This window comes from Cyclopterus lumpus, chromosome 16 (genome assembly GCF_009769545.1).
Source record: "Cyclopterus lumpus isolate fCycLum1 chromosome 16, fCycLum1.pri, whole genome shotgun sequence".
In the NCBI taxonomy this organism is placed as follows: domain Eukaryota; kingdom Metazoa; phylum Chordata; class Actinopteri; order Perciformes; family Cyclopteridae; genus Cyclopterus; species Cyclopterus lumpus.
The window spans coordinates 10,623,270-10,650,818 of NC_046981.1; the positions used below are offsets into that span (position 1 = coordinate 10,623,270).

Below are 27,549 nucleotides of genomic sequence, written 5' to 3' on the forward strand. Positions count from 1 at the left end.
TTTTAGGTCCTCTCAACTCAGAACGTCCAACGAGTAATGAGTCCCAAGATAAGAAATAAAGAGAGAACATGGTCATTGGTAGAGCAGTCCCCCTAGTTGTGTATACAGGCTTTCATCATCACCAGGTATCATTCCAGGGAGCAAAGTTCAAAGTCCTTAGAAGGGGAGTTAACCCTTCTGATTAGGTTGGAAGCATATTCACAATTTTTTTTCAAAATCAGGTTTACTGCTGAAGTGCTCCAGTGACACAGTGAATTCATGCTTGAGCCTGGATCCGTTTCTGAAACAAAGAACCATTCCCATCCAGTTTGTGTTTTTCCGAACGTGCTCCAGCAACAGTCTGAGGAGGGAAACCATTTCCCCGTATGAAACAACAAACGCTTGAAGAGCAATGGAAATCTCATTTGTCGTCCCATTTATGCTCATTTCTTCACGTTTCACTTCCACTATTTCTTTGTATTCCATGTATTAGTAAAGTCTTCCGTCTTTTTGCTTTTTTTTTTATTATCGCATGTAAAGATTAGTTTTTTCCTTTAAAAATAAAATAAAAATTGCATCTGTTTTCTGCCCGTTCTGAAATTAGCAACGGGTTTCTCCCTGGTTCACAGTAGGCTGTTGAGAAATTGCAGCAGTGCTTCTCCGTTGTGGAGGGATGTGCCTGATAGTTGTTGTGTGTCGAAGACTGCAGGTCACAGTTTGGGTTTCAGAAAGACAGGAATACGTAGCAACAGCAGCAAGGGAGTGATTTAACTGAGACACTGGTGATCATTTTGAGTTTTTTGGCATTCTTTGCAATGGTGTGTGCATATATGTACTATTGTAAGTGTGTGTTAAGGGTAGCATTGAAGTGTGTATTATAGCATATGAAGATGTGTTTATCTTGTGATGAATTGCGGCAGGAGCGTGTGTATATTTGGTGGAGTAAATTCATTGATGTGTGTGTGTGTGTGTGTGTGTGTGTGTGTGTGTGTGTGTGTGTTGTCAGGCTCTGCGCTCTACTGGCTGTTGCAGACACACTTCACTACCGGCTGAGACGATGGGGAGTCTGTTGTCCATGTGGTAGCTGATCAGGTGGCTCACACTTTCAAACCGATGGTCTTTTGTACGAACCTAAAAGGAAAAAGGAAAAAAAAGCATTAAAAAGGCAGGTTTACATACAAACCTATACGACTACATGTTAAGAAAACCTGACTTGTGAAATGGCCCCTGTCCATTCCTGACTCCTCCTCCTCCTCCTCCTCCTCCCCTTATGATCTCCTACTCCCTCCCCGACTCACCACTCCTTCCGGGTCGACCAGTAGCAGGTGTTTGGGCTGACCCCCCTGCTGTCCCGTGAGGACATACTGTCCGGGCGTGGTCCCAGACTCTCGGACCAGAAAGTCTCCATCGCGGGTCAGCAGCCTCTCCGCTTCCCTGCGACTTAAGCTACCGTGGAACCAGGCCTCGCACTGCAGCTGCTGCACCAGAGGGGGCGCTGCTGCAGAGACTCCCAGGGCATCATCAAATGGCTCTTTAAAAACAAATACATTTGTAATATTTAATTTCTCTTTAGAAAACCTTGCATTAATGTCTATATAGGAAAAGATTGTCTTCTGTTTTCTATTTAGAATCAAAAAGACTGGACCTTGTCCAAGCAAACCACACAATTTGCCAGTCGCATGCTAAACACTGATAGTGGACTGTGTCTTTAAAGTGAACAGCTTTATGCAGTCAACCAATCACGTTACAACAAATGGCCCTGTAATGGCAGTCTAATTCCCTTTTCTTCCTCCAAGACTGCCATCAGCGGGCAGCTCCACTCTTCAATTGGCAGGACGCACTACTCTGCTCTTCTCCTTAGTCAATAATTAACCCTTAAACATTCCACATGGAAAAACAATTGAATGTGTGTGTTACTATTAATTCTGGTCATTTTGATTACAATGCACACATCTTGACATTTGCAAAACATCCTGTTATCACCTTTTCCAATTATTTTTTCTACCTAGACAGTTCAGTGTTTTGAGAGGTCCATTTCAAATTGATTTCTAAAGCTCGTATGATATTTCCAACACAACATGGCTGATGCACTTACTCATGTCAAAAGCATCTCTGTGAGCATTTCCATTAGCTGCAACTGGGGGGCGGGGTTTGTCCACATTGACGTATGAAGGGTCATCAAACAGTTCCCGTCCACCTTCTTTGGCACCCACTAGAAGAAGAAAGAAAAACACGGAAACAAGACCAGTGACCGTGGCACATTTCCTTATCAGCCATGCACATTAAATGGCCATTTAACAAGACAAAATAACATAAAACAAAGAACCAAAGACACAAGACTGAATTATGTCCCAATTGTGCCTGGATAACAATCTTCTCCTGATTGACAGTAAATGACAGAGAGAGATGCAGACAGACAGACAGGCAGACAGGCAGACAGACAGACAGACAGACACTCACCTGGTAGAGGCGGCAGAGGCTGCTTGTGAATGTCATTCTGGCCTGGCTGTCCATAAGGCTACAAACACAGAGGCATATAAACAAATAATGAGTCATGTGTCCGTACACAAATATTAAAATCGTTACAAAAGGTTTAATGATGATTTACCCATCACAAACCAACCAACTGCTATTGCTTTTTAAAGGCTCAGAGCCGGGCAAGGCTGATACTTTCTGTAGTCCCCGTTGTGCGTATGTGTTTATTTTCTCACCAGCGTGGCACCTGGACGTGTCCTCATGTCAATCAGTCCACCAGGGGGAGGCTGTTTTCCAGGGAAATTATTATAGTAAGGGACGTCAGGAGGTGGAGCAGCCTCGTCATCTTCTTCCTCCCATGCAGAGCCGTCAAACGGAGCCATTCTGAGAGAAGACCGGCAGATACAGATTATGGGTGGGTGACGAACACAAGGTCACATTTTGGGCTCATGCGTGGGACATTTCTCACATTTACCTGTCATGAGGTGTGACCAGCTTGGGGGGGTTCTTGAGGTACTGTTTGAAACGCAGTTCGAAGGCCTGACCGATGGTGCTGATGACTTCCTGGGCCAAACCCTCGGAACACTCCAGGATATGGCACGCTGAAGAAGAGGCATAATGACTAATAAGGAAGCTGCAGCAACATGTATTCTAATGAAATATGTACTCAGTGTTTGTCAAGCTGCCGGCAAAGTATCCAATTCTGTACCCTTGAGCATTTTCAGCAACAGTACATGTGCCTTGCTCGAGGACACAGTCAGTCATTTCTTCAAATAAATTACATAGAAAACAAGTGGAATGTTTAAAGTACAATAATAGAGCAGATTGTGTCAAACAATTAAAACAGACCTGGTACTTGCTATGCCTATTTGGTGGTAAATGTACCGTTAACTTCCTTCACTCTGCACACTGAGTCTGTAATGTCTCAGTGGGTTGTGTGTAAAATTAAAAAAGGAGTGTAAGAAATAAATGGAGCCATACCATCTATTTAATAGGATTCATTTATATCATAATACAATGACTATTTACAGTAATAGCTGAAAGTGCAATCTCAACATCTGTATCGCCATCCAATGACCCAGAATGTGGAGAGAACATTTGAACATGTGCTGAAGCAACTCGGTCAGAGTTCTGCTTAATCCGATCACTTTAGTATGAAGTATAAAGTGTATTTTTCCAGAGGCTGCCTGAGTGAAGGTGCCATTTTGCTGTTCCTTCTCACCTCTCTGGTTGACTGGGTCTTTGGCCACATATGCTACGTACTCAGCTGTATCCTGAGGGAGACAGGGTGAGACAGTCAGGGGAGGAGGGGAGGGGGAAAAATTGATTGGAAAACAAAGTGAAGGGGAGGTTTAGGAGAGAAAGGTTGAAAAGAACAAGAGGAAAGAGATAAAGCAGAAACTGCAGTCTGTAAGTCATAACAGAAGCTAAACAACAGTCAGCTGAAAGAGAAGGGACAGGAAGTAACAAGATCAAGCTTGGGAGAGAAAGACTGCACACCAGCAAGACAGTAATGGAGTGAGTGGCATTCACAGGAATAGACAATGACAGAAGATAGGAAGGAAGGATATGCAGGCTGAAGAAAGATGGAAAAGGGCCAGAGTGAGATTGAGCTGAGAGAGTGACTCACTGGGTCTCCTCCAGAGGCGAAGGAGATGGACTGCATGTGATGATTGGCGATTATCTGTGGGAAAAAAAAGAAAAAGGAAAAAAAGGAGAGAGAGAGAGAAAGAGAGCACGTGGGTGACATGAAGTATGTGGGATGTGAGATGAAAGCATGTGGATGGAGAGACAAATGTGGAATCATTACTGAGAAAAGTGCTTTTTCCCTCGATTGAGAGGACCAACGGCAGCAGAGATAAAGTGGACAGTGGATGGAACACCTTTTTAACAGTCTGCAATAACCGCCCATGTTGGATCAATAACAACATCAACACTAGCTAATGCGCCTCGCACTATGTGTGGCCCATATCCGTGGCTTTATTTGTGAATGGATATACATGTGCATGGGATGTTTCTTTGTGCTACGTTTTAAGGTGTGAGCACTGCACTACTTCATACCATCTCCCCAAAGAAATAAACATATTTCAGCAGCTATTAAGTCGTAGAAGGAGGATCACATTCTGCCCCGTGGCGACGCGGGACCCGGAGATCTGAGCTGCGTCCAGAATAAATGAGGCAAATAAATTTATCTCAGGTTCCCCAAAAGGTCACAACACACAGTGCACCGTGAGTTAGGTTGTGTTTTATTTTAGAAATGTCAAAGTCCAGTTAAAGTGTATTCCATATAATGTATAATAATAATTTAGTTATTTTTTGTTATACATAATTTAGGTCCAACTTTCTGTGAAATTTTAGCTAACTAAAATCTCATATAATTAATTAGAGCGTAAAAGCAGTAGGAATAATTTACATGCATCTTTTAATTTACAATAATCCTTGGAAATAATCAAAATAACACTGGGCAGGTAATTCAGGTTAGTGGATGTAATGATAACGAACAATATCAATGCAGTTAACATACTAAAACAAGCTTTGAAAAGACAAATAATCAAAAAACAAGAGGATGATAAAAATAAACAACGTTAACAATTTCATAAAGAAAATTCCCATTCTGAAGTTGACCTTTAAAAAAGTAAGTCTGTATAATCCTTAAATCCACATGAAACCCCTCAAGTAGAGAGATCCTTTCTGCTTCAGTGCATTCCGGATACCAAACACACCTCTGGCTACAACAGGGCTCCAACAATCCGATGCATCTTTGACCGGCAGTCACATCTCTGGCGATCAGGGACAGCTCTCCCTCACCGACAGAGGTTTTGAGGAAGGATTCACACAAAAGCAGCTTCGAGGGTGAGCTGGTTTACGTCTTACCTGTTTGCAGTCGGCGGCCAGCAGGTTGAGGCTGCTGGTCGAGATGGTGAGGCTGATTGTCATGCCGGCAAACTGCAGGTTACTCTTCCCCAGGATGGATGTCATACAGCGAGAGGACGGCTGAGGAGGACAGGGATGCGATGAGTGAAAAACAAACAAGGCGCACAAACAGAAAACAGGCTTTTCTTTTTTTTCTACATTAACAAGACGCAATAATCCGTTGAGTCCTCCCTGCCTGTGCATGAGCCTGGGGGCGTATGTGTGGACAGGCCCATGTGTGGGAGTGGAACAACAGCTGCAATTGTGAATGTGATCCTGTCTCCAAGGCCAACTGTGACCATGGCGAGCAGACGGGACAGTTCACATACTGAATGCTGGGCAAAGAGCATCACGCAGACCACGCCAGCACAATTGGGCCGGCCCGTTTATCCCAATCCTCCTCGTGTTCTCATGGCTTTCATCCATATCTGCTCCAGAGTATTTGGCGTGCGCTGTGAGAACAACAGCTCCAGGGCAGGATGGCCATGCTCAGCCACATGGACCTCAGTCCAGCCAAACCAGAGAGACTGGTTTTAGCTATTCTAGTTTGCGTCCTTTAACTGCGTTTTGTCTGGTGCGCCAGACATTCCTTGGTCAGATCCCACGACGGCAACAGGCTGCTGGATTTAGCCACCTGTCTTATGGACTGTTTGTGTGGATGTTCTTAGTTTTACATGAATACTGTACGCAGACACATGCAGACTGTGTCTGCTTGTCTGTAATTCTTCTTTGGCCTGACAATGGCTCCTCACAAACTACTACTCCACCTCTCCAGCCTCCCCTGTGACAAGAGGGCGGGAAAAGGGAGACCAGAGAGTGATTGGTAATTACCTGCGAGTAGCCCACTAACCGCAGAAGTGTACAATCATCCTAAATCAAGTGTGTGTGTGTGTGTGTGTGTGTGTGTGTGTGTGTGTGTGGAGGGAGAGTATCTGACTGAATAGCCAACTGACCACAGAGTGGACAATCGAGCTAAATCTAGCTCTTACCCAGAGAACCCTTCCCAGTGCTCCCACTTAAGCCATATAAATAAATAATGTGCTTGTGTACATGCCGTGTACCTTTCTCCTGCGCTGGGCTCCTTTGGCTCCGGGCACGGCCTCGCACACCACAGAGATTGCCTCCCTGAAACATTGACAACATGCAAGTGTTGCAACAGCATGTCATTAACCCTCACACCTTCCCTGAATCACAATTGTGTGGATTGACACAGACAAACACAAACACACACAGACACACACACACGACTATGGGGCGACTATGGGTCAGTGGTTAGCATGCCCGTCTTTCAGTTCAATCCCCGCCCTAGTCGATGTGTCCTTGAGCAAGACACTTAACCCTGCATTGCTCCCCGTAGCTGTGTCTACGGTGTATAATGTAAAGTGTCTTTGAGTAGCTTGAAAAGCACTATATAAATTAAATGGATTATTATTATTATTATTATTAAATGAGAGAAATGGCCAGCCAGCAACAGCTGAGCTGTGTATGCAATCTCACCTGGTGACCTGAGTTCTGGTGTTGAAGTCCAGCGCTCTCATTGACTGGAGCACCTCCACACAACCCATGTACTGCACAGGAAACAGGAAGGCGACATATTAGCGTCAGACATTTCCTGCATCCCCACTCCATTGAACAGATGGAACACAACAGAGAAGAAAGCAAAGACGGTTCTTTACACATTTCGTTATCGGTTTCTAAAAATGTGAGAGGAGGCTGTATGTGTGCAAAGCAACTGTCTGGAAAGAAGACGTGCAATTATGTATATTAGTAAGGGGGCTAGTGAGAGTGTGCCAAACACTTACGCGGACACTGTAGGAAACACCGGTGGTGCTGACCACACCGTCGGAGTGCAGCCAGCCGCGGGTGGGCTTGTTGACAAAGGAGCCATGGCGCGTCCACTCATCTCCTCCCAGCTGCCCTCCTTCCACCCGGGCCTTCCTGGACGCCCCTTCCGCCCGGGCCTTCCTGGACGCCCCACCCAGCCGGTTCATGTCCTGCAGAGGAGGTCGGGGAGGGGGAGAAGGAGCGGTTAAAAGGGGAATTGGGTGATGAAGCGGAGGGGAGGAGCTGCTCCGGTTGTCCCCAGAGAACTCAACAGGAGCGCGAGGCTGCTGCGGCCTGCGCGAGGCCTTGAGTCCTGGGAGAAGAGTGGCAGAGATACCCAGGCGAAGGGATCCCATCCTTGGGAAGAAGGAGCAGAGGGTGGTAGGGCTGTTCTCAGCCGGGCGGGGAGAAGAGGGGGGCAAGATAGGAGTGAGAGACGAGGAGGAGAGAGAAGAAGGTAAACCAGGGGAGGGAGTGAGCGGGGTGGTAGGACTGGAAGGAGGCAACGATGATGGATTGGAGTTGATTTCATCAGTTGAGCTCAGCGACTCACTCCGAAAGTGGGTGTACTTGGTTTTTGGGACAAGCTCCATAATGAATCTGCAGGGTCCGTTTTTATATCCGCACCAGGCCACACAGGCTCCAGTGATTCAATCAAAGTCTTTGTCTCAGTATTCAAAGTTTTTCTCTAAAAGGACACACAGCCATCTGTCTGTCTCCCTGTGCGTAAGAGCTGCATCCATCTGTCTGCTTGTCTTCCCTCCACTCATTGCCAGGCAGCCAAAAACGAACTGCTTTAAAAACGGCTTCGTCCACAATGAATGCAGAATGAGAAAAGGCGCAGAGGGAAAGTGAGTCCCAGTTAATGGTAGAATGCAGATGAACAAAGTGTTGTTTTAGTGCACCAGGGCGGATCATGTTGTCCTCAGTTCACTTTTTAAATCTGCATCAATGTTCTTTGTGTTCCCATGATGATGAAAAGTGTTAATTTTGCCATAATGCAAAACAATATCTGGGAGTTTCTTCAGTTATGCAGCTGTCGACAGCACCATGGAGAATCAACACAAGTGATTGTCTCTCAACGCCCCCTCTCACATGTGTCTCACTGCACTGAGAGCTGCGCTCTTGTACGTGATGCGTTTACATGCGTGTGAGGAAGTCTAAACCGTCCCTTCCCACAATGCTTCTTAGATTATCCGTGTATTCGTGTGCGCCAACGTGTGCGCGTGTGAGGCGGCTCCCCTTGGCAGCTCTATCCTTCTTGATGTGTGCCCATTCAAATCCTATTAGTGGCCAACGATAGGATCGCTCGGGGGGCTGCACGCACAAACACGGCAGCAACACACACACACACACACACACACACACACACAGGTCCAATTGGTCAATACTAGAGTGAACACCTGCAGAGCTCAATGAAGCTCAGAACTGCTAAAGAAGAGAGGCTTACTGATGTATGGCTAGTATCCAACGCAGCATGCTGTCTTTAACACCTTTTTTCTCAAATCTTTCACTCCCTCTCTCTCTTCCTCCAAATGGTTTCATGTCCTCTCTGAATGGCTATCGCCCTCCCGGCGTCTCCTCCTTCCTCGTCTTCTCTCCTCTTCCAGATCACTTCTGGTACTTTCTCTGCACTCTTCCCTCGGTCTCCTCTCTTCTCCTGGAAGCCCTCTCTCTTTCTCCACACGATGTACTCTGACAATCTCTGACTCTCCAACGCCTCCGCCCTCTCCCGTGCCACCACTTCCTCTCTCCTCTTCCAGATGATCTCTCCCGCCCCCTCACCCCCTCCCTCGTCTGCCCGCCCGTTCTCCAGGCTGTCCTGTTTAACACTCCCTGTCTAATGTATTAATGGTGAACCCTGTCTGTCTGCCTCCCTAACGTTAAGGGATGGCTAGAGGCTAGGCATGGTCACCTATATAGACACCAGTAGAAAGAAAGAAAAGTTAAGACTGGGCCGGCAGTGTTGGGCCCGTTCCTGACAGAAGTTCCTGATATGGCTAAAACAAGTGAGGCTGCCTTGTTTTAAATAAGTTTCCTAAAACTGGTCACCTCGGTTAAGATGTTTTAGGTTGAGTCTGAGATGTTGTCCATGTCTGGTACAGTGACACACACTGCAGTTGCACGGCGGTGATGTAACACTGGGGAATGTAGGTCATTGGCTGGTGATGACTACCAGTGGGCTTGTTGTGATGGTAATGAGACCTGATTTGTCAGTTTTAAACTCCCAACCCAGGGTTCCCTGAACGGTGCTGGATGCTCATCAGAGTTGAACGTGAACTCACTCAACCCAGCTGGAAAGGCTCAAATAAAACTACACTTTGTTTTCATGCTGACCTCTCTATGCACCTCTCTTCTCATCCTATTACTTGTTTACTGCCTGGCTGAAATACCTGAGAAGAGCGTTGACACAGTGCCATGTGATTTGAACAATCCAAGTGTTACACTTTGGAACCACTTGCTTCCTCATCTAAGGTAGGGCTTATCAAGCAGCAGGTTAGCTCTCAGTTCTATTACAAACTACTGGACAGACATCTGCTGCATAGTCCGACCTAGAAGGCAAACAACAGTCTGTTGACAGTAACAGTCTCTCGCAGAGTCCCAAAGTAGCACAGAAAACATCTGCAACCGCTTGACCTCAGTAGGAGGCAAGGCTACACCTACAGTCCTGCAGTAAGCTGGCTGGCCGACACCCCAGTGCCGATTAGGCACTCGTCTTATTTACAATCTCTTGACCTTTACTCCCTCAAAGGAGAGCCAGGTTTACACACACTTTTCCTAGACCACTTACACAGTGTTGTAAATTTGGCACCGGCGTTTTAGTGATGCCAAGCGAGGAGGTTAATTTTTCCACACTAACATTTTAGAACTTAACCGCGTCTGAAGTACAGCAAACCAGCTTGCAGTGGGCGCTGGATGCATGGCAGAGGAACAGTCGCCTACACCAGTCTAGCACCACAGAGGGACTGTCTAGCAATTCTAGCTAGTCATCCATCTGGTCTTGGCCAAAAAGCACCATGGAGGATCCAGTCATACTCACACACTGCCAGGCTGGGATGATCTCCAGAAAGCTGTCAACTAGTATGGCTAGAAAAGTCACAAAAGACACCCGGTATTTGGACAATCAAAGAGTCTGTCACACCGCTAATAAAACCAGAAACTAGTCTTGAGAGGGAATTAGCATTTTAAAAAAGGCAAAAGATCCAACAGAAAGATGCCCTGCCCGAGGATGTGTTAGTGCACAGAACACAGTGTAGGTCAGGCGACTGCAGAGGAAATTACCCTCTACATGAGGAGAAATCCTGAGTCCCCCACGCACAGACTGTCCCAAACATAGCACCTCTAATGATCAGTGATTAGTGGCCAAGGGGCCGCGCAGCAGAACAGAGTGATGGGTACAAGTGAAACCAGTACGATAATCTAATTTATCCAGCCATTCCTGATAATGGCACATCAGCTTGACTGATGAAGATGGTAGTTGCCAGTGACAAAGGTGAGATCAGGACAAGCGAGGCTGCGCCGCCTTACACAAGACTACACAGAATGGGGAGACAGGTGACCTGAATCAACCCTGAATCTCGGAGTCTGCCGAGCTCCGCATAGACAAAGAAAGTAAAGAAAAAAAACAACCCTGTCTAAAGTCTAAAAACTGCACACAATTGACTTAACAAGTCTACCGCTTATTATCTACTAAATATATACAGTTACCTAATGCACTGGTTTTAAAAGGCAAGACCAAAAAAAAAAGTACTTTACATCTTGTTCCGTCTGCGGCTGCTGCCCGTTGCTATGGCAACAGACATTAAAAAGAGATGCCTGCGGAGGATAAACACTGAGAAGTCCTGACAACTGCAGAAATCCTCAGACAAAGAGATAACTGCTTTGTCGAATCACTTGACAGCAATTAGTTGCTGCATCAGAGAGGTTTTTTTCAGACAACTGCAGGACAAACTAAAGACTACCAGAAAGATCAATAGGTTTCAGGAAATGATCAAAGTTTGACCGGCGTCGCGCCAGTCATAAAACACAATCAATGTTGGCATCCTAAGTTGGCTGCAACTGGGAAATGTCAAACTGGATGTCTGATATTATTTCAAAAGTACAATAGTCACTTTTCTAATAACAGTATAAACAACAACTACACTCACCATTTACATCTAAAAGACTAGAAAACTTACAGAAAACCCTGAATATTCTGTGCAGCAGTTAACAAAGATCATGATTGTTTGACACCCTGCAGAATATGCACATAAAGAATACAAAATCAGAAGTCACAAAGAGAATCTATATTTAAAAAAAAAGAAAAAAGCTATTTCAATTGTTTAGTATAAAGTGAGTCTAATCAATTTCCCTAAGACTTTGTTTATGAATGGCAAAGCATAAATAGTTCTTGTTTTGGTTTAAAAAGCATACAGTTGATAATCCATGGTGATTCATCTAAAGCTGGGCTCCATATTCACATGAGAACACATTAATGTTTAAACAGCCTCAGACTGTCCGGTCATCCGTCCTCTCCTTCCTCTTTCTGCCTCTCCGTCCGTCCACTCCCTGAAAAACGTGCTTCTCCTCTGATCCGCTCTTCCACTCGATTAATTCACAAAGTCACTGCCGGCAGGTCCTCTCCATCTATCCTCTCCTCCGTTTGGCTGCCTCCTCTTCTTTACTTCCCTTTCTTTCTCTCTCTCTCCCTCCCTCTCAGCAGATGGTGAAATGGCAGTGCTGCCAGGATGGACAATGGCACTCCTTCATTGTGCTCCTCTTCTCCCTTCACGTCTGTCTCTCATTCCCACTTTCCTCTGTCTTTTAGAGAGACGGGCACGTCCTCCCCTCCTCCCAGTCTGGGTGGGTGATGCTGCCTCCCAGTTTCTCTCTTACCGTGTCTCTCTCTCTCTCTCTCTCTCTCTCTCTGTGTCTCACACACACACACACACACACACACGCACACTCACTGACTTCTGCCCTCCCCACCTCCTTCTCCCATCCTACCGCCTTCCTGTTTCCTCCCCTTCCCCCCACCTCTCTGCAGCCTCACTCATTTAACAGTGTACATGTGTATGCACACTCCTGGACATTAATGCACACACACTCCAAAGGGAGATGTGGAAGAAGGGAGAGGGAGGGTGGGGATGTTTGTGTGTGTGCATATGTGTGAGGGGTGTATTCAAGTCTCCTCCCTTATTCATGTTTGGTAACCTGAGAAACAGGGAGAGGGAGGATGGAGACAGGCGGAGGCTGAGCAGAGTGTGACATCAGGTCACCATATAACCTTGATGAAAGTAGACAAATTAAAAAAAGAAAGAAAAAGATGTTCCTTCACATGATAAACATTCCCTACTGTTGTTACTACAAGACTAGAGCTCTCTAAGGGAAAATTACCGTTTTTACCAGGCGATCACGGCAACAACAACAACTACTGAGTGAATCTGTAGAGGCACACCGAAAGCAGATCCCACTGATAGGTCCCGACATTCAAGCGTATCTGAAGCGACGGCAGCGTTACGGAAAGAGGAAACCACCCATACAGTGACACGGGAACACAGCAGAGTCGATAGCAAAGAGTCCTCAAATGACACCACGACACACAGTTGCTGCAGTACTACGTTTGACCACTACACCGTCATCATGTATTTGAGTGGTGCACTCAGGGGTGTTTTAAGGATAAAAATCGGAGAACTGCAGAGTGTCATTCGAGGTAATATCCATCCCCGTACGCCACGCGGGTATGAGAGTGAAGAGAACCACCTCAACCCGTAGACTGCACCATGCCTGTAACGTAACCAGTGAAGCACGTGATGACACACTGTGGCTTAGGGTTGAGAACAAGATCAGGTTTTATTTAAGAATGTCATATATTTTGGTAAGTAAATGATTCAATTTATATAAAAAAGCTGATCAGCGGATCGTTTATTTGGTACTAAAACAAATGCAGTCTAATGCAATCAATTTAAGCAACACCTCTTTAAGTTCTAGCAAAAAACACATTTATTATGAACATATTTATGTATTGGAGAACACTTGTAAAAGACAGAAGTGTCCCTCATAAACTGATAACCGAGTGCAACTATAACTTACTCAAACCACAATACATTTACATGCAGCTTTCAGTTTGACATATTTATATTTCAGACTGCAGCAGGGTAAAACCTTTAAATGGGGAGTAAAGAGGGTTTTTTTTCTCAAATCATTTACAGGGGTGCAACAATATAATGCATCATGCTGTATACGCTTGACCATATACTGTTTTTTGTTCGGAAACGATTGAATAATACTCCCGTTTTCTGCCGTCGCTGAGAAACCAATCTTAATGGGTCACACAGAGCTCATTCATTTCAAAATCTTCTTCACAAACTCCACAATTTAATAAAGTTGAATTATAAATTCAAATAAACTGAAAACAGAAATGAAGGGCAAGTCTCGAGAAGACTTTATTTCATGATATATTCACAATTAATAATTATTTAAAAAACTGCAGTCATATTCGCAAAATTTTGAACACTAATTTAGAGCATTTCTGCTGTAATCATGCAGCCTTGAATTTAAACGGCAACATTTAACCCCTCTTAAACATAAGTGGGAGGGCAAGAGGATTTTACTTACTAGGATCTGTTCTTTAAACCTCTCGTGAATCTCTAAATACTATTATAAGTCTCTAACACTAAACTGCACATCAGCATACTGTACACACAAAACCTGAAGGAGCCAAATCACAGCACGCCCCAATGCCGCCCTTGCAGATACTCAACTCCCAGCATGCTTTGCTCCCAGGAACAGCTGCGGAGAGGGTCACGGGACCTCCTTGATATAAAACGGCCCCGTTGGTTAAGCACACGGAAACACAACGTTGACAATTGAGGGGTAGAAAGTAACAGGAGGGAGAGAAGAGATGCAATACTCCAGCGTGCATGTCGAAACACACTCTGTGGAATGAAAGGAATTAACTGAACGGACCACATGTAGGATGTTTGTGTCTCGGCTTGTCCAACGCGAGTCAGCCAGTGTGCGTTTTGTTGCTCTACACGCAGAAGGAGGAACAAATGTGGAAGCTGCAGCGAGTCAGTAGATCAAACAGTCAGAGACGGACGAGACTAATGCACACGCTGCAGGGCCATGCCATGTCTGCGTCTGCTCTTGCTGTGTGTGTGTGTGTGTGTGTGTGCGCGCGCGTGCGCGAGCGAGCGAGAGTTTGTTCGCACGTGTGTAATCTGATTGGAACCGCCTCACTCACCACCTTAGGTACACTAGGCCAAAAAAATTATAATTGTAAACGGGCCTAGTAGTCAGTGACCTTTTCCCTTCTGGAGTAGCACCAGCCTGAGACGCTGTCCAACATCAGTTCACATTATAGAGACAAACAAACAATAATGATGAAGATGAAGAGACGCGTAACGGACAAGAGAGCCTCCCCGATTAGAAAAGACGTGCGTACATACGTACATAAAAATGGCAATCAAATTTTCAAGAATTAGGGGTGAGGGTGAACATTAGATTAGACAGGCATTCGGCAGGAGGCCTTTCTGCTGGTTTCATAGCTCACCACGCACACAGCAAACATGCGAGCTGGCTATTTTGGGTCGTGCCAACCCCCCCTCCTCCTCCTCTAACCACACTCCCACATCTCTATCCCCTTCCATCATTCTCTTCCTGTTGCCACTCTCTGCCTCCCTCCACTTACAACATCCCCATTGCCGCAGTTTATTAGTCATAAACCGTGTGGTTTCAAAAGTTCCCATTTGTACTCAAACACTTTCTGAGTAACAAACGTGTAAATAGCTTTGACAAACTGTCGTGTGCCAAAAGTTGGAATGGAATGCGTGATCAGGTCTTGTTGACATATTCTCAGATTACTTATACTGTCGTTGCCAATTTTATCCCAAATTTCACTTTTCGTGTGGCTGCTTGTGGTAAAACATAACAAAGAGTTGTGTTTAAACAAAAAAAATGAAGGATGCCATTAATGTTGCCCCAATTCAATATATTTCCATCACATTTAACTCATTTGGCAGACATTTCTGTCCGAAGCGAAGTACAAAGGACACTGCCTTGCCTCAACACTTGGTTCCATCTTCCACCTGACTTATTGCAATGGAACCAGACACAGGTGTGAACCTACTTCCACATTAACTATTAACCGGGCTTTCTTTTACCAGGTTGAGGTGAACATTAACACAACTCAAAGAAAACTGAAGGGATGTGGTTTCTGTTTCTATGAAACACTAAAGCTAAAAAAGAAAAGTCCCAGATCTGCAAAGCGAAAGAAAGTCATTAAATAGCAGATGATGTGGTTTTTCCATCGTACGCACTGCTGACATCCTTTAGATTGTGTTATCTAATTTAAATACTTCTCATAGTATCCCGGGATTCAAAGTCCTTGTTTTTTCAGCTGCTCAAAAAAAAGAGCTGGTTTCAATCGCTGCTTTGTCTCAAGTCCAATATTTAATTAAAGTGCTTTCTGCATATTATTCGCATTATGTCACTCAGTATTAGCAGAGCAGTAAAACAATTCACTGTCCGGGTGGGACAATAAAGTTATTGGCGATTTGTTATTCTTTGGAATCAGTAAAGGGGACAATCTAAAGCCTAAACATGAGATTACTTCTCGACTTGAGAATTGAGTCTGCTCTAGACCTCATATTGACCTAACCCTAAACTGACCTTTCTTGGCAGAGGTACAACTTCATTCTCACACCAAACACATTAACTATGGCTAGACATGGGTGGAAGAGCACAGATCTGCAAAAGAGAGGTGAACTATAAAATTACAATCTTCGCCAGACATCGAGACACTTTTCCACTTAAATGACACGACGGGTTCATAGTTGTAATCCGTGTGCGCCAAAGCCAAGTATAAACCAATCAAAGCCAGCCAATCCAAAAAGACCATCACTTCTCATTTCAGTGTGGCTTAAAGTCAGATTTTTTTTTGTTGCAGAATTTACACCCAAGCTACACTCACTTCTCCTTTTTAACATTGCACAGGGCAGGATTTAAAATCAGACTGCGGTTAACATACTGTCCAGAACAGGTTGCAGGAGGACACACATCTGAGGCTCCGTCCCATTGTGCAGAGGGAGGGACGGACAAACACATGCTACGACCTCAAAAACAAACAACATGTTTCCAGAACACACAATCAGAGAGACAGAACATACCTCCACACAGCCGGACACGGTACAGACATCTGACAAAGACATCTTCACTCACTCTCACTCTCTCACTCTCTTTCTCTCACACACCTCCTGTCATCAGTCCTGACATGTTTAAAGCAGCTTAGTACTACGCCACTGTGTTTTTATCAAAATCCAAGTATCACAAGACTAATTCAAGGCTAATATCAGCGCTAACATTCACCTCTTACAAAAAAGGATGGTGTGTATCTGAGGGTGAGTGTATGTCTGTGTGCACAAAGCACACACACACACACACCTGTCAAAGTGAAGCTGTAACAATCAAAAGTGTCGCCGTGCCGCCACTCAGGACGAAAGCTTTCACCTCTGACTGATACGGTTTGAGCAGAATTGGACAGATCCAATTTTAATCAAGTGGATTTTGGATTGTGCCAACGTTGTGATAGAGTGGCCGAGAGGCTCTGCTTTGACTGACAGATTGCGTCTCGGACTGGCCTTCCCGTTTGGGTCGTTTGTGTGTGTGTGTGTGTGTAAGTGCAAACGCGTCTTGTTTGTCTGGCTCCTGACACGTGTCTGGCCTGAAGCTACCATTTTTTGGGATCAGTTGTTGATTGGACCTTCTCTTCTCCTCCGCTTCATCAGCAGAGATAACTTCCACCATATAATATCATGTCAGGGGCTGCTGGTCTGAGCGGTGTGGCTGACCCTGATAAGAGCTCTGAGCCCACTGCTTTCAGTCGCCTCAATCATCCCCCGTGCCCTTCAGCCCGTTTCCATAATAGTCTGTCTGTCCTTCACTCGTTCGTGGTGAACTTTAAGTCACAGTGACCCCGTTTCAACACATCTGAGGTGTTTTTTGCGAAATAGTCTCCATGGATACGCTCGTCACATAAGGAAGAGGAGCAAAACTGTAAGTTTGCTGTTTGCTTGTGAACAGATCTCTGTGAGTGTGTGTGTGTGTGTGTGTGTGTGTGTGTGTGTGTGTGTGTACACTGATGGGCTATTAGGCCTGTAGCTTATCTCGCTGACAATTTACAGTAACTTGGAAAGATTCAGCTCGACTCTGACACTACAGGACCCTTTTTAATGGATAGATCATTATTATTTACACTATCAATAGATCTGACAATTACTTTGTCCATCATGTTGTCTCCATAAAACTAGCGAATAGAGAATAATCAGACTTATTCAAAATACTTTGTTTTGTTTGATCAACAGTCCAAGATGCAGTAGTTGACCATCGTGCACAACAAAGAGAAGCATGACATATTGACATTGGAGAAGATGGAACAAGCACGTGTGTGGCATGTGTGCCTTTAAACAGTTAATTGATTATCAAAAGAATTCCCAATCAACTTTCTATCATCGATTAATCATTTATTAATATTATATAATATTCCTGTGTATGAACCAAAAGGGCTCGTTAGTGAGCTGTCCTCTATTCGTGTACTGGAAGAGGCACCAGCTTGAGGCCACTAAACTAACTAGTTATTCCACAACGCATCTCCGAGCATCCACTGAGACTTCAAGCCCAGATGACGGAACCTGAACGCTCGCCTGTCAGCGCGAGGACGAACCCGAGTGAAACATGTCTGCTAAAGTGTGACCACGAGCAACATGTTGTCCACCGTAACCCCGCAGGCTGCACGACACCGTCTCGACGTTACACACCGGGCAGCAGCACAATGCTTCCCTGCAGCCACCGCCGAGGTACGAGAACGATTTCCTCAAACTCTCGATATGTGCAAGAACTGCGGTACACTGACGCGCGCGCGCGCGCGCGCACGCGCAACTGATCTCAAACCATGAGCAACAAAAGTGTGGTCAACTTCAACGAGCAACTTACCAGCTCTCTTCCTCCCTTTCCCTCGAGTTGCCCCTCCTGACCACCAAGCTGTTGCTGCTCAAACTTCGGCCTAATTGCATCTATCAGGACAAAAGGTCGATGGTTTTGTCCGAAGGCGCCTCGCAGTCGTGATTAACTTCATGAGAGATTAAGTCTAAACTTCTTCTTTCCTCTCTCTTTCCTTCCCTTCCTCCTCCCCCTGCCTCCCCCCTCCACGGTCACGACAGAAGGCACTTCCGCGAACAAACGGCAACGTCATCTGGCCGCAGATCTTCTGAGTGTGTGTACGTGCGTTTGCGCGCGCGCGCGTGTGTGTCCCTGTTACGCACCTGGCCCATTCAGTGGAGATTGCGAAAAAGTAGAAAGCCCAGACCGTGAGACAAAAGCATGGACACGCAAGTTACTTTAAATAAATATCACATGCCGCGTTTGGAAGGTTTTCCTACAAGACTCCAATTACCTGTATTCATACACAAGAAAAATAAGTATCATCAACACCGTTTGTTTATCTCTAATAGCAGCCATGAAGTAAACATTTCATATTGCAAATGTGGTAATGTGTGTGCAATAAATCAACCTTTCATGAAGGTTATATCGTTCAGTTTAAGTTTGTGGGGTGTAGTTTCCGACGCTGTTGCATCATACAGTTAATTAACCTTCTCTCACTGTTATAAATGGGGTGGACACAATTAATAATTTAATAATGTTGTCCTATGTTTCAAACAAAGCTTGCTTGTATCAGTAACTAGTTCCTGAGTCTCCTCATTACCATAAGCACTGTTTTTTGAAGTTTTGATTTTCATATAAGCTCCATATCATTTTTAAGTTACTATCTGCACTCTATAATGCAAACAGTACGATTACTAACAGGTAAACACATAGGCCTATATATTGACATATTTCATAATTGTCTCTTATAACTTTCACTTAACTTATTTTTGACCTATCACGAGTATATGTTTCATTGTATCTTTATTTTTCTATTTTCTTTTCCTAGCAGAAGAGGGCTTCCATATGTATTTGTAGACGTACCGTATCTGAAAAATAATAAATAATCAAAGTAATAATAATAACTATATGGTTAAATACCATATAAATATTACATTACACCTCAATGTTCTGACAGTTAAACATTATCTGATTGCTTGACAGGACTGTACCTGGGTGAATGCAGGATGTTTGGCATGTTTGATACCACCCACAGAACTTCAATGTATTCCTTTTTATTCTTTACATATAATGTCACTTAAAACACAAATGCATTCTCAAGACAATAAAGTAATGTGGAATAAAAGCAGTTCTCCTTCCACCTTGTTTCAATAGCTGCAGAGCATCGCTGTTCTGGACACGCCAACATGCGCCACCTCTCGACGAGAACACGAACAGCACGTCGTTTGGGCGGTGGAGGTGTCGTCGGTGCTCGGCTCCTCCGGCCAGCAGAGGCAGACGAGCTACAGTGACGTCCATCGCTTATGAGTTGAGCGGTAGAGAAGAAGACGACAAGGTCTTGGTCGCTTTTAGTACCCAATGAAGATGGCGCAAAACTTGAATATAGACGAGTTATCGAGACCGTTCTGATCAGCCTACTAATCGTTACTTTGTCCAAAAGACACGTACTGCTCCGCATCGTATTTACTCATACAACAGGATCATCAGGATATGTTAGTTACTTCCGGGTACATAAAGGCTCACCGTGAAGACGTGATTCCGTCAATCTGATTGGCTGTCGGACCTCCCGTGAAACCCGCTCTTATTTGTGATTGGGCGCCTCACGAAAACGGCTTGAGTGACATGGACCCACAGACGGTTGGTTACGCAGCGAGGTCATATGCGGCTCAGGAGTAAGTTTTCTCAGTTTGTTTACCACATTATAGAAATAAAATGGTGTGTTTCTTCACAGTACGCGGCAGCGGAGTGTGTGGCCAAAATAAAGTCCACTATGAAAGTGTACTTGAACGCTAAAGTCTGGAGACACCAACAATGTGTTAAGTAACGTCACGATAGCGAGGGGACTTGCTAAGATGTGACGTGCTAACGTTACCTGACTCTTTGAGCCATCATTTGTGGTAGTTTTATTTTTTATGAATGTGCATTATGTTAACTTCACTCCTTTTGTCACGCAATATAATGTGCAGATAAGTAAAGATACCATTGTGCTCCTGTAACTGCTGTACATTTCCCCACTGCGGGACTAATTAAGGATTATCTTATACATCCTTCACTTAGAATACAACCAGAGCGCGATATATATATATATATATATATATATATATATATATATATATATATATATATATATATATATATATATATATACATTTCTCATTTCCCATTTCCCTAATTGTTTTGGAAAGTCTTCACTTCATTTCCTTGCCAGCCAATTTGTCTTCACGCCTTTTAACACGTTTTGACATTATTTGTTAATCCGTCACATCTGCTTCACAACCGCTGAGAGTTCTGGCAGAGGGTGTGGACATGGTGGAGGAGTACAGGTTCCTGGGTGTCTCCATCGTCATCAGACTGAACTGGAAGGCCAACATCAACGCTGTGTACAAGAAGGGGAGGAGTCAACTCTTTTTCTTGAGGAAACTTTGATCCTTCGATGTGTGCAGCAAGATGTTGGAGATGTTCTACCAGTCTGTTGCACCAGTGCTCTGAGTTGTTGGAGATGTTCTACCAGTCTGTTGGACCAGTGCTCTGAGATGTTGGAGATGTTCTACCAGTCTGTTGCACCAGTGCTCTGAGTTGTTGGAGATGTTCTACCAGTCTGTTGGACCAGTGCTCTGAGATGTTGGAGATGTTCTACCAGTAACAGACTCACTAAACTTGTGAAGAAGGCCGGCTCCATCATTGGCTGCAAACAGTACTATCAGGAACAGGTGGTGGAGAGGAGGACACTGAAGAAATGATTGTCCATATTGGATAACCAGGACCACCTTCTCCACCACCTACTGCAGATGCAGGAGAACATTCTAGATGCAGGAGAACATTCCAGATGCAGGAGAACATTCCTGCCCACTGCTATTAGTCTGTACAATAAATCACCTCTGGTCAGATCCTCCGCAGATTGAATCAACATCAATAACCCTTGCACCGCTTCACTTCACTTTATATACTTTATACTTGCTTGTATACACTGTATATACTTTTCATTTTTGTTATTTAATTTTCTTAAATTTGTAATATGTCCCGCTCTGCTATTTTTTTGTTGTATAGTGTAACCTTGCTTGCTGCTGCTACAAAGACATTTCCCTTTGGGGATGAATAAAGTATCTATTTATCTATCTATAATGAAGGTGCATCACTATCAGTCTTCGATGCATATGTGGCCATTGTGGTCTAAGTATGCTCTATTGAAAGTGCAGTTAACCGACTCATTAAATATAATTGTTATACTTTTCATAGAGATAAATTCATCATAATATAATCCCAGTGCAATATCTTAAATGAAAAATAATCAGCTCTTCAATCTGTTGACATGTCAAGAGGCAACTTGAGGAAGTCGTTTTTAGTTGTTGCACTGTGCTGTTCTTTATCTAACTTGCTCTTTCACATTTCTCTTTCAAGATGCTTCCTTTTGATGTTATGATGGAGAAGAAGGCCTGAACTGTATTGAAACACATTGGGATACTCCACATGGAAGCTTCATGTTGACGTAAGATTCAAAATGAACTTTACCTATAGTATGAGTCAAAGCAACAACAAAAAAAGGACATTTTTAGCACTTATAAAGTGTCTTGTCAAGAAAGAGTTGCTATTGACCAGGGAGATTCGTGGCTTTGTTCAGAGAGCAAAACAAAACGTACTCGCATAAGAGCAAATGCTTAATGATGAATGAGCATTGTTCCTTTGTCTTCTAGCTTTGCTTTTCCCAGACTGAGTAGAGCAGCGGTGCGTGTGAGGAAACTGTCGGCTCAACTCTCTCAAGCAACCATGTTCACGAATAACCAGGGCTCTGCTCCGTCCTCTGCAGCCAACGGGGATGCTCCCACTGCAGCCATTCTCATCATCGGAGATGAGATACTCAAGGTGATATGCTTGTTGTACGAATAAGCTGTATTTGTATGACTGACAGTATTCCACAGAGAATCCTTGAACGTCTGTGGACTTGGAGAAAATCTCAAGAAATCTGCGCACTTGACTGCATGATTATGAATTCTAGCATGACACCCTGATTCATCAGTATGCCTCAGCTGTCTGCATCGCTATGCAGCCCAGGATCCACATCGTATATCCACAGGAAAATCTCGTGATGGCTTTTTGATGTGGCAGCAGTGCTCCGGCTTCGTCCCCAATGTCGTGTCTCAAAACATGCTGCCTTCGAGTCATTGCATTTCATCAAGCAAGACCTTCGAGTCATTGTTATGTGACACTATCTGTTTCTCCTCGTCTTTGTCTCCCAGGGTCACACACGGGACACAAACAGTGCCTTTCTGATACGAAAACTAAGGAAGCTCGGGGTGTCTCTGCAGCGCATCACGGTCGTACCCGATGTACAGGATGTCATTGCCAAAGAGGTGGCCCTCCTTTCCCCTCAGTTTACACATCTCTTCACCTCGGGGGGCATCGGCCCCACCCATGACGACGTCACCTTTGAGAGTGTTGCCATGGCATTCCAAGAGGAGTTATACCTCAACCCTGAGCTCGCCCGGTTGGTTGAGGAGTTTTTCGGGGTGACCGATAAGAACAGTGCCGCTATGAAGCTGGCCATGGTGCCTCGCTCGGCCGTTCTCAACTATGGAACTGACCCTCAGACTGGACAACTGCTCAGCTACCCACTGGTGAGTGACGGCAGCATGGAGGAGGCTTAGTGTAGTTCTTTCATCAAGCTACAATCCTAATTCAACACTAAAGTAGATATACGTTTCCTTTTCAGTAGGCTTTTGGGGCAAACTTTTGTTTAGCTGACACAACTTTCAGGACTCAGTCACACGATGCTCTCTTTGTTCTGGGGTTATTTTGGAAGACAGATTGCAACATCAACCACTTAGTAGAGACGGCAGTAGTGAAAAGTGGGCAAAATTGCATTGAACATTTGCAGAACGCAGCAGTGTTACATACACGCCTGCAAGTATTTATGTTGCCGTTAGCTGAGATCCAAACTTCCCTAAACACAGACGGGCGGGTCGATCTATATTCTTTCAGTACGTGACGTGTCCATTGTCTTTTCCCAGGTCAGTGTGCGTAACGTGTTCATCTTTCCTGGGGTCCCGTCTCTGATGGAGAGAGCCTTCAATGGGGCGGAGCACCTCTTTGCTAGTTCAGGGACAACTTTTCACACTCGTGAGGTATCACCACGACCATACCTATAATTTACAAATCCACTTGAATACAGAGTTGTTATAACCCAATACCTTTTGCATCAGGTGTTTGTGGATGCAGATGAAACGGAGATCGCCCCTGTGCTGACGAAACTGCAGGCTGGTTGGTGTCCAAAGGTGGCGCTTGGCTCCTACCCTGACTGGTTGAGCAACTATCACAGAGTCAGGCTGGTCCTGGACTCGGATAGCCAGGAGGAGGTGGACAAAGCCCGGGCACAGCTGCTGGACGATCTGCCTCAGGGTAGCGTGGTGCCCTTAGTGACTGACCCGGTGTCTATCGCCACTGCTGAGGTGTACACACTGGCCAACAGCGGTGAGGGGGCTGATAGTTGGAGTCAACTTCATATGTAGTGAATATTGCAGAGAACTCTTAATCTTTACACGGGTATTTGGACCAATAAAGGAAGCAAAACGATTAAAGTAATTACCGTTGTAAAATCATAGCGAGTTATAGAAAAATAATCTAACTGGCATAAGACTGAACATAAAATTTAATGAAGATATTTGTTGTCTGACTGAATCTTTATCTTTAATCTTTATTATTATTATTATTATTATTATTATTATTATTATTATTATTATTATTATAACTGTCTACATTCCCTGTAAAACATCCGCTTGCTGTTGATTTCCTCCCCTGCAGGCACACCGTTGGGTGACACGGTTATGTCTGCGCTGAAAACAATAGAGGCTGCACTGGATCAGTATTCGACTGAGGAAGTCTGCATCGGCTTCAACGGAGGCAAAGACTGCACAGCGCTGCTCCATCTCTACTATGCAGCACTGAAACGGTAACAGCAGGGCAGAGGGCAGATTGAGACAATTAGTGGAAGGGATGATTTAAACGGGACCAAATTAAATGACCTGAGGAAAGGGAGTGAAATTAAAAACATAATGAGCCCACTATTGCATAGTGGGGCATCACTGGGAAAAGTAGATGAAGAAGAAGAAAGTGAGCAGCAACAAGATTGAGACGCACTACTGTTTGGACATTTCTTGATCTGTATTGGACAGATAGTGATAATGGTAAAGATTTCATATTTTTCTGTTTCCCCTCTTATCTTTAAAAAAAAATCCTCCTGTCAATCTCAGACGATATCCAGACGGTAAAGACAAGGTGAAAGCCCTGTATATCCGTATTGTCTCTCCGTTCCCAGAAATGGAGAGATTCCTTCAGGACACGATAAAAAGGTGAACCACCAGTCTACCTTGATAGCATACTGTTAATAAACACATTTCAACTGATTTGCTTTTTGCAGATTTTATGTATTTGAATGTCTGTCTTTCTTTTATCTAGTAAAAAAAAAAGTGTCCTAATCCCCCATGTTGGTGTACAATAATTTGGTAATTTTTTTTTCTTCTTTTTCTCCCGCAGATATGACTTGGAGATATTCTCTGTGGAGGGCAGTATACGACAGGCGCTGAGCGAGGTGCAGGAGAGGAGGCCGGAGCTGAAGGCTGTCCTTATGGGAACCAGGAGGAGTGACCCCTACTCTCACACACTGGCAGCCATGTGTCCCACTGACCCCGGCTGGCCCGACTACATGAGAGTCAACCCATTGCTGGTGAGACGCACTAATGACGTAGTAGAACTGTTTCTTTGCATTTCTACCTTTTTTTTATATTGTATGTTTCCTATCGTTGGTGTCACAAAGCATAAGGCATATCATGTAAGAGAATCCACTCAAAAACTAAATCAGCCACATCTGATAAGTGAAAAATATACGCTACCTTAATCTTAACAGCATTTGCAGACATACATTTAAAAAACCAAGCAGTCCTTCAATATCCCCACATTTGTAAAGTGTATAGTGCTTGAGGAAAAACAGATTTGACTGGTAATACAAATCAGTTTTCTCTGCTCCAGCCCGGCAATTTCCCCTTGTTACACTTAATGTTATTTGTCATCTTGACTGAAGTTTCAGAGTGCAGATCTACAGGGTGTGATCAAATAACAGCACCTGCACAGTTCAATGAAATTCAACAGCCCTGCTGTAAAAGATTATATGAATATTTTGCCACCCTCTCACACACAAACACATACTCAGTACACCTGCTATCCAATATAACCCCAAAACAAATGGATGATGCAAGCCAACACCTCAGTGACACATTCTCAACAAATAGTTAACATCAAAAGCTTCTTATAATATAAGTTATTGCATTAGATTGATTTACATTGACACCCTATGACCATTTCATGTCGGCAGCAGTGTCTGATGTTGTCGCTCTTTCCGCTGCTCAAGTTAACTGAAGAATATATGTTAATGGATGTTTATTTAGTATTTCATAATGGTTTTAGAAATAGCAAACACTTTTGGAATGGCTGTTAACGGTCATGCTGCGACAGTCGCAATGGAGCCAATGATGCATCCAGGAGAGGCACACCAGTTGATCTCATCGTACGTTTAATTCATGTTGCCCTTCATCACATTAGTGCGTCTCCGAGGGATCCTCATTTGCACTAACTGAATCAATCACAAACCAATAACAATGGATGTGTTGCAACCCTCTGCAGGACTGGACATATCATGACATCTGGTCGTTCTTGAGGACGTTGTATGTTCCCTACTGTATTCTCTACGATAAAGGGTGAGAATACATGCACACTGTGGACACTTCCTCCATTATTCACAACATTACCGCCTAAGTGGTCTCAAACGTCTCCGTCAACCTGCAGGTACACTTCCCTTGGCAGTATGGACAACACCTGTCGAAACGCTTCCCTCCAGATGGTGGATGGGAGGGGGGTGACGCGATACAAGGCGGCCCACCTCCTGGAGAACGAGGACGAGGAGCGAAACTCCCGTGCCTGATGCAGTCCCACTTCTCGCCGCGTCACCTGTTGCTGATTGAGCCTGGTTTTCAACCCCTGCACACATGACAAAATGGCCGTTTTTAATTTGTGAATATCTGCAGAATGAGATTGTGAAGGAAGTCTGTGTGCGATTTGTTTATATATGTGAGTCCTGGCTTTAGTAATGGCTCTCTGTGCTGTTGAATAAAACATAAACCTGTGTCATCTTTATCCAATGTCATGTTACCATTTCTACAGTCCTGCATACAAATGGCAGTGTGCAGGACTTTACATATTGATCTTGATTTATCTTATTTGTGAATCTATTTGTCGTCTTTTTTTTTCTTCTTTTTAAACAAAGTCGACCTCTTAAAAATGTATCGGTGAATAATGAGTCAAGGTGAGACGACCTGTAGAGACTTTAGAGTGTGCAGCAGCATGGACCGACTACTGAAGCTCGACAGGCTCGTATTGACTCATCTGTGTCTCTCTGAAGATCCATATTTGCAGACTGCTACTTATTTAACTGGAAAACCTCCACCCTGATGGTGCAATTCTCTTATTTAAATGGAAAACCTCCACCCTGATGGTGCAGTTATCTTATTTAAATGGAAAACCTCCACCCTGATGGTGCAGTTATCTTATTTAACTGGAAAACCTCCACCCTGATGGTGCAGTTCTCTTATATAACAGGAAAACCTCCACCCTGATGGTGCAGTTCTCTTATATAACAGGAAAACCTCCACCCTGATGGTGCAGTTCTCTTATATAACAGGAAAACCTCCACCCTGATGGTGCAGTTCTCTTATATAACAGGAAAACCTCCACCCTGATGGTGCAGTTCTCTTATATAACAGGAAAACCTCCACCCTGATGGTGCAGTTCTCTTATTTAAATGGGAAACCTCCACCCTGATGGTGCAGTTCTCTTATTTAACTGGAAAACCTCCACCCTGATGGTGCAGTTCTCTTATTTAAATGGAAAACCTCCACCCTGATGGTGCAGTTCTCTTTGAGCACCTCACGGGCGCGTTGTTCTCACTTTTTCCCCGTTGTGCTCAGGTGATTACAATGAATTACCCTCTCTGTTTCCAGACATGATTGAATCCCGGCTCATCGACTCTCTCTCTCTCTCTCTCTCTCTCTCTCTCTCTCTCTCTCTCTCTCTCTCTCTCTCTCTCTCTCTCTCTCTCTCTCTCTCTCTCTCTCTCTCTCTCTCTCTCTCTCTCTCTCTCTCTCTCTCTCTCTCTCTCTCTCTCTCTCTCTCTCT

At 44.4% G+C, this 27,549-nt stretch overlaps 2 protein-coding genes across 4 annotated transcripts; one reads left to right on the forward strand and one right to left on the reverse strand.

Moving 5' to 3' along the window:
* shc1 (SHC (Src homology 2 domain containing) transforming protein 1) lies at positions 1–18,418 on the reverse strand. Of its 2 annotated transcripts, XM_034554290.1 has the most exons (13): positions 18,163–18,418; positions 7,170–7,361; positions 6,865–6,935; positions 6,429–6,492; positions 5,329–5,448; positions 4,085–4,138; positions 3,677–3,728; positions 2,930–3,056; positions 2,691–2,838; positions 2,440–2,497; positions 2,075–2,191; positions 1,278–1,510; positions 1–1,110 (listed from the first exon to the last, which is right to left on the reverse strand). In XM_034554290.1, exons 2-13 carry the CDS (start codon positions 7,356–7,358, stop codon positions 982–984), a joined length of 1,362 nt encoding a protein of 453 aa, XP_034410181.1. In that variant the 5' UTR covers positions 7,359–7,361; positions 18,163–18,418; the 3' UTR covers positions 1–981. The 2 variants fall into 2 exon arrangements, with proteins under 2 accessions (XP_034410181.1, XP_034410180.1); XM_034554289.1 differs by lacking the exon at positions 18,163–18,418 and having other exon boundaries at positions 494–1,110; positions 7,170–8,496.
* Positions 17,025–26,511, forward strand: flad1 (flavin adenine dinucleotide synthetase 1). 2 transcript variants are annotated; one of them, XM_034554291.1, is made up of 12 exons: positions 17,025–17,226; positions 19,486–20,003; positions 21,730–21,817; positions 22,023–22,191; positions 22,566–22,943; positions 23,337–23,450; positions 23,529–23,796; positions 24,127–24,274; positions 24,576–24,674; positions 24,859–25,048; positions 26,002–26,075; positions 26,164–26,511. In XM_034554291.1, exons 3-12 carry the CDS (start codon positions 21,810–21,812, stop codon positions 26,297–26,299), a joined length of 1,584 nt encoding a protein of 527 aa, XP_034410182.1. In that variant the 5' UTR covers positions 17,025–17,226; positions 19,486–20,003; positions 21,730–21,809; the 3' UTR covers positions 26,300–26,511. The 2 variants fall into 2 exon arrangements, with proteins under 2 accessions (XP_034410182.1, XP_034410183.1); XM_034554292.1 differs by lacking the exon at positions 17,025–17,226 and having other exon boundaries at positions 19,482–20,003.
* The last annotated feature ends 1,038 nt before the right edge of the window (positions 26,512–27,549 follow it).

Excerpts from the sequence above, each read along its gene's own strand:
- shc1 (XM_034554289.1), bottom strand. The coding sequence starts at position 7,784 with ATGGAGCTTGTCCCAAAAACCAAGTACACCCACTTTCGGAGTGAGTCG. Across the intron at positions 2,839-2,929 it reads CTGGTCACACCTCATGACAG|AATGGCTCCGTTTGACGGCT; the intron begins GTAAATGTGAGA and ends GTCTTCTCTCAG. Across the intron at positions 2,192-2,439 it reads GCCTCTGCCGCCTCTACCAG|TGGGTGCCAAAGAAGGTGGA; the intron begins GTGAGTGTCTGT and ends TTCTTCTTCTAG.
- flad1 (XM_034554291.1), top strand. Across the intron at positions 23,451-23,528 it reads CAACTTTTCACACTCGTGAG|GTGTTTGTGGATGCAGATGA; the intron begins GTATCACCACGA and ends CTTTTGCATCAG. Across the intron at positions 24,275-24,575 it reads TACTATGCAGCACTGAAACG|ACGATATCCAGACGGTAAAG; the intron begins GTAACAGCAGGG and ends TGTCAATCTCAG.